The 15126-nt window shown below is 38.5% G+C and overlaps 1 protein-coding gene across 4 annotated transcripts in view; it reads right to left on the reverse strand.

Moving 5' to 3' along the window:
* OSBPL9 (oxysterol binding protein like 9) overlaps positions 1 to 15126 on the reverse strand; it is a 161004-nt gene that overhangs the window by 58662 nt on the left and 87216 nt on the right. For all 4 annotated transcript variants that reach the window (XM_046661005.1, XM_046661004.1, XM_046661003.1 and 1 more), the window contains exon 4: positions 14843 to 14919. In XM_046661005.1, the coding sequence (XP_046516961.1) occupies positions 14843 to 14919 (77 nt within the window). The remainder of the gene's footprint in view (positions 1 to 14842; positions 14920 to 15126) is intronic.

Raw genomic sequence — 15126 nt, forward strand, 5'->3', positions numbered from 1 at the left:
TGGCACCACTTGGCAAGCCATGCTGTGGTAGGCGTTCCACATAGAAAGTAGAGGAAGATGGGCATGGATATTAGCTCAGGGCCAGTCTTCCTCAGCAACAAGAGGAGGATTGGCAGCAGATGTTAGCTCAAGGCTAATCTTCCTCAAAAAAAAAGGACTTTGTATTTAATAGTGCCTACCAAAGTGTCAGATGTTTTTAAAAGTGTCCTCCATGGGGCTGGCCCCATGGCAAAGTGGTTAAGTTCACGTGCTCTGCTGCAGGCGGCCCAGTGTTTCGAATCCTGGGCGCAGACATGGCACTGCTCATCAAACCACGCTGAGGCAGCGTCCCATATGCCACAACTAGAAGGACCCACAACGAAGAATATACAACTATGTACCGGGGGGCTTTGGGGAGAAAAAAGGAAAAAATAAAATCTTTAAAAAAATAAAAGTGTCCTCCAAACCTCCCATCATGAACATCATCAGGGGTCAGTAGTTTCAAAATCTAATGCATTGTCATTTTTGACAGTATAGTATAAATGGTTAAGTTACAGTAAAAATTTAGTGGACCCAATTATCATTAGTTTTTTTATTGATAGGTTTAAGTGTTAAGATTAGAGGTAATGGCAATACAGAATGTGATTTATGACAGTCTCTCAACAATAATATTGAATTTTCCTCAATTGCATATATACAAAACTATGTTATAGTTACATATTTGAAGAGGTCAGAGCTACACTCCAAAGTCTACCTTTTCTCAGTTTCATGCTAGAGATAACTATTTGTTACAGGCATATAGTTCTCATTTTTCCAATCTTAGTATAAAGTTAGTGTGCAGAAAAGATGCAGCATTTGAAATGAAAAGTAATTACACAATACAAGGCAACTTTACCCACTTTATGCCAAGAAGTTGTAGGACTTCTAAGCCAATCTGGCAACTCAAGTGTTTTTAAAGAAATCTACAGGTTGTTTCAGAAGAAAGTTAAGTGACCAATGCCTTAAACTCATATGTGACAACTGATTTCCAACCCATGTATCAAAAAATCTTCACTACTTATCTCTGAACAACATAACTAGGCTACTAAGTGATTAACTTAAATTGGTACCTCTTTTGTTGTTATTGTAGAAGATAAAGAAGAATACAATATGGTAATTAAGAAGTATAAAAAACAATCTGAGAAAAATAAAAAAACACTAAGGTTCAGGGTGAAGGAGTCATTAAAATAGCAAGAAGTCTGTTAAGTAAAAATTAGGCCAACTTTACCTATAGGTATTAAGATGAAAAGAAAATTTTAACCATATAGAATTCATGTACTACTTTCAAAAATATTCTCAGTGATGTCAGCAACATGGCGGAGTGAGCAGTTTTCTTTGTCTCTCCCCCTTCAAACTACAACTAACTGGACATTCATCGGTCAACAAAAGATATCCACACAGCATCTCAGAACGCCTGAGAGACCCACACTGCTATACATCGGAAGGTGGATGGACTTCCCCCAAGGAGGAGGTGGAGATAGGTGAAAACTCTCCGACCTCTGGACAGCCTATACCTGCAAGCGACTTTCTATCGGTTGACACACTCATAGCATTGCCACAGCACCAAGGGTGGGCATGTGCACGCATCGGTGGCGTGACAGTGGAAACAAGTGACTACAGCCTTACCTAAGCCCCCCGCGACTGCTCCTTAGCCCAGTGGGAAAATCCATGGTCACACAGCAGCCGCAGGGAAAACCTCTACTGAGCATTAGCAGAGAGGCCCCGCCCAGCATTCAGATCGCTGGGAGGCCCTGGGTCAAAAGGAGTCCGGCTGCCTCTAACACACAAAGTGCTTCTGTGGCCCCGAGGGGGCAAGGGAGACCCAGAGAGACCGTGTGAGTGGGCACTGGCAGGTTGGAGCCCCAGCGAGAGTGGTCTGCAGTCCAGGGGGAAAATCCATGGTCCCACAGCAGCCATAGGGGAAGCCAATGGGCAGCGTTAGTGGAGAGGCCCCGCCTGGCAATCACAAGGCTGGAAGGCCCTGGGGCAGAAGTAGCACAGCTGGGTGAGCTAACCACAGACTGCAGTAGATACCCATAGCCCTGCTGCGGCCCATAGTGGACAAGTGAGATCATGTGGGCCCTGATGGTGGCAGAGCTGCGAGTCTAGGTGAACCTGCTCCCGGACACTGTGAAAGTCCATAACACCGCTGCAGACCCTAAGGAGGGAGTGTGTCTAGGCAGTCTGTGACAGTAGACAACAGCAACCTGAGGTCCCCTTGCAATTGTACCCACAGCTGACAAGAGACCCCACAGGGCCACTGTGATCATGAGGAGAGGCCCAGGTACAGTCAGCAACAGCTGACAGGGATCCTGGTCAGTGCAGATTACACAGCTGCTGCCCCCTCCAGCAGAAGCAAGTGGAAGCAGTAACTAAACGCTATCTCTATGCGGAGGCACAAATCCACGCCATCAACCAGTATGAAAAAATATATTAAATCTCCAGAACAGAAGGAAAATGACAAGTACCCAGAAAACAATCCCAAAGACACTGAAATCTATAACCTAAATGACAATGAATTCAAAATAGCCATCATTAAAAAACTCAATGAGCTAAAAGAGAATACAGATAGACAACTCTACGAGTTCAGGAGCTATGTCACAAAAGAGCCTGATACTATAAAAAAGAACCAATCAGAAATGTTGGAGATGAAGAACACAATGGAGGAGATTAAGAAAAATCTGGACTCTCTGAACAGTAGGGTCGATAATATGCAAGAGAGAATTAGCAATTTGGAGGAAAGGAGTATAGAAATGCTGCAGGCAGAGCAGGAGAGAGAACTAACACTAAAAAGAAACGAAGAAACTCTCCAAGAAATATCCGACTCAACTAGGAAATGCAACATAAGGATTATAGGTATCCCAGAGGGAGAAGAGAAGGAGAAGGGGACAGAAAGCCTGTTCAAAGAAATAATGGCTGAGAACTTCCCAAACCTGGGGAGAGAGATGGAACTCCACGTGACGGAAGCTAATAGATCTCCAAACTTTATCAATGTAAAAAGACCAACCCCAAGGCATATAGTAGTGAAGCTTACAAAAGTCAATGACAAAGAGAAAATACTAAGGGCAGTGAGGAAGAAGAAGATAACCTACAAAGGAACACCCATCAGGCTGTCAGCAGATTTCTCAGCAGATACCTTACAGGCTAGAAGACAGGGGAATGATATATTCAAAACTCTGAAGGATAAAAACTTGCAGCCAAGAATACTCTCAAAGGAACAGAACTGAAAGCCCAGAAATAAAACCACACATCTACGGACACCTAATCTTCAACAAAGGAGCTGAGGGCATACAATGGAGAAAAGAAAGTCTCTTTAACAAAACTGTGTCAAAAACGGTGCTGGGAAAACTGGAAAGCCATATGTAAAAGAATGAAAATTAACCATTCTTTTTCACCACTTACAAAAATAAACTCAAAATTGATCAAAGACCTAAAGATTAGACCTGAAAGCATAAGGCTTCTAGAAGAAGATATAGACAGTACACTCTCTGACATCAGTATCAAAAGGATCTTTTCGGACACCATGTCTTCTCAGACAAGGGAAACAATAGAAAGGATAAACAATGGGACTTCATCAGACTAAAGAGCTTCTTCAAGGCAAGGGAAAACAGGACTGAAACAAAAAAACAACCCACTAATTGGGAAAAAATATTTACAAGCTATATATCCGACAAAGGGTTAATCTCCATAATATATAAAGAACTCACACCGCTCAACAACAAAAAATCAAACAACCAGATCAAAAAATGGCCAGGAGACATGAACAGACATTTCTCCAAAGAAGATATACAGATGGCCAATAGACACATGAAAAGATGCTCATCATCACTAATCATCAGGGAAATGCAAATCAAAACTACACTAAGATATCACCTTACACCTGTTAGAATGGCAAAAATAACCAAAACAAAAAGTGACAAATGTTGGAGAGCTTGTGGAGAAAAAGGAACCCTCATACACTGTTGGAGGGAATGCAAATTGGCACAGCCACTATGGAAAACAGTATGGCGATTTCTCAAAAAATTAAAAATAGAAATACCATATGACCCAGCCATCCCACTACTGGGTATCTATCCAAAGAACTTGAAATCAGCAATTCCAAAAGTCCCATGCACCCCTATGTTCGTTGCAGCATTATTTACAATAGCCAAGATGTGGAAGCAACCTAAGTGCCCATCAACCGATGACTGGATAAAGAAGATGTGGTATGTATATACAATGGAATACTACTTAGCCATAAAAAAGGATAAAATCATCCCATTCACAACAACAAGGATGGACCTTGAGGGTATTACGTTAAGTGAAATAAGCCAGATAGAGAAAGACAAACGCTGTATGACTCCACTCATAGGTGGAAGTTAAACATGTAGACAAAGAGAACTGATGGGTGGTTACCAGGGGAAAGGGGGGATGAGGGGTGGGCACAAAGGGTGAAATGGTGCACCTACAACATGACTGACAATAACATACAAGTGAAATTTCACAAGGTTGTAAACTATCATAATCTTAATAAAAAGTAAATATATATATATATATATTATTTCTGCTAGATAGCCCAATAATGTTTATCTACAAATCACATTCTGCTCTGATGTCATCATAGATAAAGATGACAAATATTTTTGGTAGCCACAGAAGAAAAAAAAAGCAAAAAGAGAGACAAAAATCATGGTTTCCCTAGGAATTTGCTTAGCAATTCAGGCCAAATGATTGGACCAGGTAATATTAAAAGACAACTCTTGGAAGGAGGCTATGTAGCTCCACACTATTTTGTCTGACCAGTACACCCAGAAGTCTCAAAACTAAAGTCAGCCAATAAATTACCACATAGAAACTTTTGGCCAGATGGAATAAATATACCACTTGGCATATGGTAGAAGCAGTCCCTACCTCATGATCAAGGTGACCATGTTCCAAAAGTTTGTTTGTAAATTATCTGCAATTTTTTTCCCTGCTTTTTTCTCCCCAAATCCCCCTTAGTACATAGTTGTATATTTTAGTTGTGTGTCCCTCTAGTTGTGGCATGTGGGACGCCGCCTCAACATGGCCTAACAAGTGGTGCCATGTCCATGCCCAGGATCCGAACCCTGGGCCGCCCAAGCAGAGCGTGCGGACTGAACCACTTGGCCATGGGGCTGGCCCCTGCAATTCTTAATGCATTATCAAAAAAGAAACCTTTGGTTTAAGGTTAGGAACGAACACTCTCTATAAACCCCACAATGACTATGATAGTGTACTGCCTTGTTCACCACTGAATCTTTAGCATCCCCTCACACAAGGACTGGCACGTATTAGATGCTTAATAAATGTCTATTGAATGAACGAAATGCCAAGCATTATACTATGAAAAAAGCAGTATAAACAGCTAAAAAGGTTGAAAATGGCTAGTCCAGCAAGCAGAACAGGGAAAGCGGAAGGGCAGAAGGCTGTTGTACTTCTATATGAGCCTTTTAGTACCATTTAATTTTTTTTTTCGGATGTACCTCATATTTCGAATTCTGTATACATTACATCATGTTCACCACCTGAACACTAATTACAGTCCATCCCCTCACATGTGACCCTAATCACCCCTTTTGCCTTCCCCCCTCCCCCCTCCCCAATGGTAACCACCAGTCCAATCTCTAATGCCATGTGTTGTGTTTTTTTTGTCGTTTTTATCTTCTACTTATGAGTGAGATCATACGGTATTCGACTTTCTCCCTCTGACTTATTTCACTCAGCATAATACCCTCAAGGTCCATCCATGTTGTTACAAATGGCCGGATTTCATCATTTCTTAAGGCTGAGTAGTAGTCCATCGTGTATATAACCACATCTTCTTTATCCATTCATCCCTTGATGGGCACCTAGGTTGCTTCCAAGTCGTGGCTATTGTGTATAATGCCGCAATGAACATAGGGGTGCAAGTATCTTTATGCCTTCGTGTTTTCAAGTTCTGTGGGTAAATACCCAGCAGTGGAATAGCTGGATGATATGGTAGATCTATCCTCAATTTTCTGAGGATACTCCAAACTGCTTTCCATAGTGGTTGCACCAGTTCGCACTGCCACCAGCAGTGAACAAGGGTTCCCTTCTCTCCACACCCTCTCCAACATGGTTGTTTCCTGTCTTGTTAATTATAGCCATTCTGACCGGAGTGAGGTGATACCTCATTGTAATTTTGATTTGCATTTCCCTGACAGCTAATGATGTTGAGCATCTTTTCATATGCCTGTTGGCCATCTGTATATCTTCTTTGGAGAAATCTCTGTTCAGATCTTTTGCCCATTTTCTAATTGGATTGTTGGTTTTTTTGTTGTTGAGCTGTATGAGTTCTTTGTATATTTTGGATATTAACCCCTTATCTGATATGTGGTTTGCAAATATCTTCTCCCAATTGTTAGGTTGTCTTTTCATTTTGTTGATGGTTTCCTTTGCTGTGCAGAAGCTTTTAGTTTGATGTAGTCCCATTTGTTCATTTCTTCTTTTGTTTCTCTTGCCTGGTCAGACATGGGACTTGAAAATATGCTGCTCAGACCAATGTCAGAGAGTGTACTGCCTATGTTTTCTTCTAGAAGTCTCATGGTTTCGGGTCTTACATTCAAGTCTTAATCCATTTTGAGTTGATTTTTGTGCGTGGTGTAAGGGAATGGTCTACTTTCATTCTTTTGCATGTGGCTGTCCAGTTTTCCCAACACCATTTATTGAAGAGACTCTCCTTTCTCCATCGTATGCTCTTGGCTCCCTTGTCGAATATTAGCTGTCCATACACGTGTGGGTTTACTTCTGGGCTCTCCATTTTGTTCCATTGATCTGTGTGTCTGTTTTTGTGCCAGTACCATGCTGTTTTGGTTACTATGGCTTTGTAGCATAATTTGAAATCTGGGAGTGTGATACCTCCAGCTTTGTTCTTTTTCCTCAGGAATCCTTTGGCTATTTGGGTAACTTTTAAAATTATATTAGACAGGTAACATTGCCCCAATTTTTACAGGTAAAATTCTGCATTGGTCACTTAACTTTCTCCCAAAACAACTTGTAGATTTCATTAAAAATATATGAGTTGCCAAATATGGTTAGAAGTACACAGCTCCTTGCCACAAATGGGTGAGATGGCTTTGTATGTAATTACTCTTGATTTTAAGAGCTCCAGCTTTTATGCACTCTAACTTTACATTAGGATTAGGAAGTTAACAAATGAGAACTATATGTTTATCTCTAAAGAAAGGGTTGTGGGAAAAGCTACTGCTTTTATATTATATACTTACACATAGTTTAAAATGTTTTAGAAGCATGACTTACTTATGTCATTGCTTTATTGTAGTTTTTAAAAAATTCAGTCCCTATGATTTTTATTTTCTTCTTTATACTACTAGACTGAGTTCTGTAAAGACAAGGACAATGTGTCATTTATTCACAATTATATCCTCTCCAACTAGTATAGTGCATGGAACATATTAAGTGTTCGATAAATATTTACCAAATAAATAACTTTTCTGTATTGTTTATATGTTCTGAATTGAGCATGCCCTATTTTTTAAAAAATTTTAAACCTTATTTTTATAAAGAGAAAGCAGGAAAATTACATAAGTTCTAAAAGATTTCCATAAAAATACACAGTTAAAACACATTTCAGGCAATTAAAGGAACAACCTTTAACATCTAAAAACTGGACCGTCTGTTCTTAGTGATTTCCCAAGAGTTCAAGATAGGCCACCACTAGTAAAATAGAACTGGTTAAAAAAAAGAATCAGAGAAGGCTAAGTTCCAATTTAGGAGCAGAAATTCATCTGCCCTCAGTAATAGCAACGATGTTGGCAACAGCCCTTAGGGGAATTTTCCATTGTTACAGGAAACCCAAGTAACCAGTTACTTCTCCATACCACTTTACCTGTGGAAGAGGTGACACACCTATATTGCAATCATTTCCTTTAGGCAACAAAGAGCTTCAAGAGAGGAAAACAAAACGCATCTATTTTTCTATATGATACAAAAATAAAATCTAATGAGGCCAGGGTAAACGATACACTGGTAGTAAACAAGTCTTTATATATTGAGACATTGAAACGTATGTTCAAAAAACTAATCTTCAGTGAAGTAGCTTAACACTCAAGAAAAATACTCAAAAGATCTCTGTTGCAGTCACGCACTGTATCACGACATTTTGGTCAACGGCAGACCACACGTACGACAGTGGTCCCATAAGATTAGTACCACATGGCCTAAGTGTGTAGTAGTCTATACCATCTAGGTTTATGTAAGTACCCTCTGTGATGTTCGCATGACAAAAATCACCTAATGATGCTTTTCTCAGAACATATCCCTGTCATTAAAGGATGCCTGACTGTAGTCTTAGCTACCCAGTTAGACACATAAGCCATTAACGAAAAGAGGGTAGGATCAAGGTATCCTAATACTAAAAATTAATTTCTCAGCTACTATCCTAAATTGCACCTTAAATACCAAATTTGTGTTTGTCTACAACCAAAGTTTGACACAGATGTAATTATCATACCAAACTATCTAATTTTGAAAAAAGGCTTCAGAATGGCTCTATTGTTTTTCCAGCCTCGATAAGGATTTGCAATCTGAATTCTATCACATCTCCTTTATGTATAATGATGTTTACCCATTTACCCACAGATTCAGTGACACTTCTAGTGAAGTTTGTACCAGACTTCCCTACTTCCTTCAGCCTATTCTTACAGTGGTATCATGTCCTTTCTCTCTAGAGGCTTGAGATCAAAGCCAACGGATAGTGAACAAAAAGTAAAGGACAAAAATTACAAAATTACAAGACAGTAGGAATGAAATTCCAATTTGATAACCACCTAAGATACAGTCTATAGTGGCCGACATAAACTTATACAAATGAGGACAATTGTAGCCCAATTTCTTGGCCCGAAGAATAATCACAGAAGCCATTTAGTATAAAATTTGTTAAAATATCAATCAATTTGTGGCATAAAAGGAAAAATCTTAAAGATCTATACTACTCAAACATCTACATGAGAGTTTTCAAATTGGGATCTAAAAATGTATCTACCACAATCTTCCGTGTTTTCATTTCTGACAACCTATAAAAATTAGTATAACCACACACTGAATCAGCTCAGAAACAACCTTAAATCCAAGTGCTACCAAGTTATTTCATCGCCCATGTTTTTGTTTATAATCAAGTTGGCACCAAGTACTATTACTTGTCACAGAAGAGCCTCAACCATGAAAATGACATATGTGTGAAGGCCAAATGACCTCATGGCATGTGCTGTACAAAGAAAAGTTTCCCAGTAGTTAGACCAGAGAAAAGTGGTGAGATGACCGAGTCATCACATTCAACACAATAGTGTATGCATACCAAACTTCAAAAGATTTTATACCCTAACAGGCAGTACCATTTTCACATTTTACATAGTAACTTACTTTTAGCAAGGCAATATCATTCATCACATTAATGTTAATTTAGATTTTATTGCTTTGTGTTTTGTTTGGATTTAATTTGCAATTTTCTTTTGGATGTACAGTTAGTTCTATAAGATTTTACACCTAAGAAGTTCATACCCAGTTTTATATTTGCCCACATTAAATAACATTATGATATAATAAACACTTGAATTCTGGGCTTTCAAGAGTTTTTTTCTAAAATGGACCCAAATTTACTCAACTTTATAAAACTGACTTTTACACCTGTTTGATATCCAGACAAGCAGCTATAATTCATTATACCTTGTATAATATAGGATGCTGCAAAACTTACTGCATGTAAAATCCTGTCTTCTTCCAGTGATCAATGCCTTCCCTGGCAATCTCTCAGCATTTAGTTTGTACTAAAGCTTACTAGAGTAAATAAAGAATCTGAAAGGTTTCCCTCCATTAATCAGTATCATCAAATATCCACTGAATGCCTCTTACAGGCTAAGAAGAGGAGATTAAGAGGCTCAGCAGCCTCTCTGGCCTCTCTTCAAGGAATGTCCTAATTTAGTTGGGTGTACATACATGAAAAGATAGAACAAGCTAACATACAACAAGTTTAGAATGACTACTGGAAACTTAACTTCCATAGCCATTGAAAGGAGAGAGAAGATTATAGTTGTCTTCTCTCATCCTTAGACTATCTTAATTGCAATAGGCAGATACTCACAGAGGAGTAGAAACAATAGTAAAAGAAAATAAGAGAGGAAGGATAGAAGGAAAGGGAAAAGGTGAAAGAGATGCTCCAGGTGAATTTATGGTTAATCAGAATGGAAGAACAGAACTAATATTTATGAGTTCTTTCTATGTACAAGGTGTAGTATGTTAGAGTTATTAAAATATCTTACCACAACTACTTTGTTGAGGTTTTATACCTACCTTTAAAGATCAGGCAAATTTTAAAAGAGGTTTAAACAAAATTAAGTACTTAGTCAAGATTCCACAGTTAGTAAAAGGGCAGAGCCAGGCCCCAAGTCCTGGTCAGCCTGGCTCTAAAGGTTTTCTTTTATAATATACTGCCTCCTAAACCATATTCAGAAGCTTGGGAAGTGCCAGTTGGGTTTTGCACAGGTGCTAGGGGAAACATACTATCAATAAGATAAATTCTCTTTCTAGCCTCATGAAACTTAAAATCTCAAGAGGGAGATGAGTTAACTAATATTATATTATTAAAAGCAATAATGCATGTAAAGCCCACACAGTTCCTGGTGCATAAGAAGTGCTCAAATATTAGTTGCTATTATTATGTATTATTACAAAGCAAAATGTTATATGGGCTACAATGGAAGTAGAAATTATAGCAGAGGTTAAGGGGGTAAGTTACTACTTTTTATTACAGCGATAAGAAAAATGAAAAGAAAAGGTAATATGTGCACTGGGTCTTGAAAGATTGGAATGAATCTTACAGAGGCAAATTTGAGGACTGAGGATGATGAGGACTTACGAGTAGCATGAACGGAAGCATGGAATCAGAAAAGATTTCTATGTGGAGCATCAGGTACATGTAGGGACAGGAAGTAGAAAGGTAGGTTGGGGTCAAATCAAAGAGAGTTTGAAATCCCCTAACAAGAAGTTTTACTACATCCTACAGACAAATTAAACCATTAAAGGTTTTTCACAGTTGTGGATGCCTTACGATTATTACTATAGTTGCTGTTTATAGGAAAAAGAAGAGAATAAATTCAGGAATATTAGAAGGGCACTAGAAATAGAGCTGGCAAGATGTAACAAAAATGATAGTCAAAGTGAGTGCAGGAGTGTGAGTGATCCTATTGAAAAAACAAAGTAAAAGAAAAAAAAGAGTCCCCAGGTTTGGCAGGCTGGGAGTTATCACTTAAGAGGATTCTCAACTTGCAAACCTCAATGGCTCAGAAAATAATGCTGTCATTAACAGAAACAGAAAAATGGGATAAAGAGATGGGTTTGAGGAGGAAAGAAACGATAAGCTCAGTTTTAGCCATGCTGAGGTTGAGTTCCAGGGAGACAGCTAACTGGAAAAATCCAAAAGGAGAGAAGGTAGAGTAAAGCCATATGAAAAGAGATATACAAATGGAGGGGCAGGGGAGGGAGGAAGCCTCAACTGCGCAGAAATTTTAGTTGAATGCATGAAAGCGGCAGGGGCTAATGAGAATGAGGGAGAAAGTTACAGTCTCAAAGGAAACATCTTGCAGTCAAGAGTATGGGTGTAGTGTTAACTTTGGGAAAGAGTGAGAATAATCTTTTCTTTGAAATATGCAAAGCAGAGAAAGCGGGTATAGGTGAAGTCGCTAAGAACTGCTGAAGAAGAGAGACCTTTTTGATAAAGAAGGGAGGGGCTGTATTAGATACTGAGCACTGATGGAAAAGAGTCCACTGAGGGGATTTAATTGAAAATCCAAAAAAGTTAATAAGAAGACTGTTAAATAGTTACAGAAATCCAATTACAGTTAGACAAAATTTAAATTGTGATAGATACAACCATCTCCATTTTGTGACCTAACAGTACTAGAACCAGAGAAACCAGACAATGGGGGCCCTGGGGAATGGAAACCAGAATGATATACAGCACAAAACATCCAGTGACAAGAAATTCTAAGGGTGATAGTAAAATCCATGCTGTAGAAGCGGACTATAACGTTTACGCTGGGGAATGAGAAAAGTCAAACTAGAAAGGTACTAAATGACCAGGAAAAATGGAAAAGTAGAGCTCAGACCAAAATGAAAGGACCAAAGTCCAGAAGAAGTAAAGTTCTAGAAGAGGATGAAGGTAAGAAAATTGTGGTCAAAGAGAAAACACTTTCAGATTCAACATTTTGGAGATGATGTAGCTCTAAGCAATGACAAGGTCAAAGCAGTACAGTTTAATGGCTAAAGTGGAGATGAAATTAAATTCCGTGCCCATTTGGAAGAGAGCTCCATGAGTGCCTACCCCACAGTTACCTAACAGTATGTTATAAATCTCAAAGTACTCAATAAATAGCAATGGAAAAACAACCTATATATCACCTGTTTGTTAATTTCTTCATTTAACTAACAGTTTTTGAGCACTATTTAGAATGCCAAGTAACGGGAGCAGAGATGGTAAAAGTAGTTGTTGTAGCAATGGCGGCTAACATTTATCAAGTTCTTACCATAGCTAGGTATTAGAGTCAAGTTCTTCACCACACTTCACTATCTCTGGGAAGAGAATCTTTAATTTTGTACCAGTTAAATGAAGATTTAATTACATATTTCTAAATGTCCTATCTTCTGTATGCATTAACTTTAGGAAAAAATATATAAAGAACTCTTGTGTATTACATGTACTTTAAAATATCAAAGCTATCAGAGTTTAAGACTTCTCAAATTTATCTTTTTCTTCTTGTTATTCCCAAAGACACGTAAACTCTCTTCTTAGCAAAAGCTCATAAATTCCAAAACTGGATCAAATTAGGCAACCTTAAGTAATCTGCATCCTAACTGGGAAGATGGGAGTCATAGATACTTTAAAAGATAAACAAGAAGAATATGAGAAGGACTTAGTGAATTGTGCAACGAGTATGGCATTCAAAGAAAAGAGATCATTTTAAGTTTGGGGGATAGGGGCAGAGGGGTCAGTCAGGGAGGCACCACAGAAGAGGTAAGTGCTGAACGGGGCTTTAAAGAAAAGGGGCAGTAAGCAAAGGCAAGCAGCATTTCACAGATAGAGAGAGCATCATGAGCAAGAATGTGAAGACCAGAAATGAAAAGATGAGTTCAGAGCAAAGCAAGTAGGCAGCAGCGCTCTGGTAGAAGGTTTATGCAGGGGTACACCGGTAGAAACGTATAGAAAAACAGGCCAAGCCTAGATCATAGAGAGACATGAATGTCAGTCTAACCAACTGTGGAGGGAATCTCATCTGCCACATTCAGTCTAATATGATTCTTAAAACACTTCTTACTGAGTGATAAATTTGCTGAAATGATGCTATAGTCATTTATAAAACTGCCTAAATTAAAAAGAAACCTATAGGAATTATGAAGTTGCTTTTAAAAGGCATAGCTCATAGAGTAACATAGATCTCCTGATTCAATTCTATATTCATTTCTTACGGTCTCTTAATAACCACATCCTTGAATAATGTTTTTTAAGCCTCTGTTTGAACACTGCATCTTGTAGAACCTGGGATGCCCTATACCACCCTGTCTAATCAAGCCAATTCCTAGTATAGGACAAAGATAAGTAGAGAGAAAGGGTTATAAAACATCAGTTTTCTACAATGCAATCCTGTAAATCAAAACAAAATCCTCTATATGCTACAAAATAATACTCTCTCATTGGGGAATAAACATAGAAAACTATCTTCAGCATGGCAGAGTAGACATTTGTTCTTTCTGTCACCCAGCATCCTTTTTTCCTATTTTGCTTGGCGAGGCCACCTTCGACCCTATCCGCAATGTGTTTCCAGTGAAGCAGATAACATCCCAGTTCCAGGCGTGCAGCATATGACTGAAATTTTGATTGGTTAGGATTTGGAAAATGACTGGTTAAGGTGATCACCACTAATCCTACGAATTGTATTATGGTCCTATAAACTTGGAACTCCTATAATGGGAGGTTGAAATTGCCGCAACCATCCGCGCAACCATCTTACCACCACAAAGGGAGAACATATCTAAAAATGAAGCCTACCCAGAAGAAATGAGACCTAGAAATAGAGAAGGTGATCTGGGTCCTCAAAACATTCTTTCAGTGGCTACTTCAAACCACACCCAAACCAGATTTGCTTTTTTCTTAAACCAGTTTGAGTTTTTTCTTTCACTTTCATCCCAAAGACTACTACCCAACATTCACGGTAACTGCCAAATCCTATAACAAGAAAAGTAGGTCAACTTCTCAGCACTTATCTATTATCACACATTATTATAATAATTTGGTTACATCAATAACCAAGTATAGATACTAAATTTGAAAAATGAATCTGGCACATTTTAACACAGCATTTCACTTTCAACAGTGCATTGCAATGTCTTGTTCCTAGACAAAAATCAGTATTTTACCCTCCAGAAAGCAGAAGAAAATTACTATAACCTTACTATATAACACTGTAAAGGCAAGAATAAACAACTCAGAAATTAAAAGCTTTCATTACATCATGCCACACGTATTTAAAAAACAGAAAACAGGATCCTGGGCGCGGACGTGGCACAGCTCGTCAGGTCACATTGAGGCGGCGTCCCACATCCCACAACTAGAAGGACATGCAACTAAGATATACAACTGCGTACAGGAGGGGTTTGGGGAGGTAAAGCAGACAAAAAAAAAAAGATTGGCAACAGTTGTTAGCCCAGGTGCCAATCTTTAAAGAAAAAAAAAACAGAAAACAAAACAAAAAAAAACTAAGGAACTATCCAGAAGCCACGTAAAAATTCTTACTTGAAGCTGAAGCGTATGTCGAAGAATTGTTTCTTCTAAGGCATGGATCCACTTCTCTCGCTCATCAGCATCACGAGCTAGAATACAAGATTAAAATAATTAAAACTTTAATTTCTACAATATAGCTCCATGTTTCAAAGTAAGAATTTTAAACCATGATGCTAATAGAAAAGATTTTTAGTTGTGCTATTTCCTTACTAGGTTCACCTTCCTATCCTTCCCAAATATGCAATCCACTTGCAGCCACTTATAACAAAGGGAATAATTGTGTTCAATAATAGTAG

Source organism: Equus quagga, chromosome 5 (genome assembly GCF_021613505.1).
Source record: "Equus quagga isolate Etosha38 chromosome 5, UCLA_HA_Equagga_1.0, whole genome shotgun sequence".
NCBI classification, from domain to species: domain Eukaryota; kingdom Metazoa; phylum Chordata; class Mammalia; order Perissodactyla; family Equidae; genus Equus; species Equus quagga.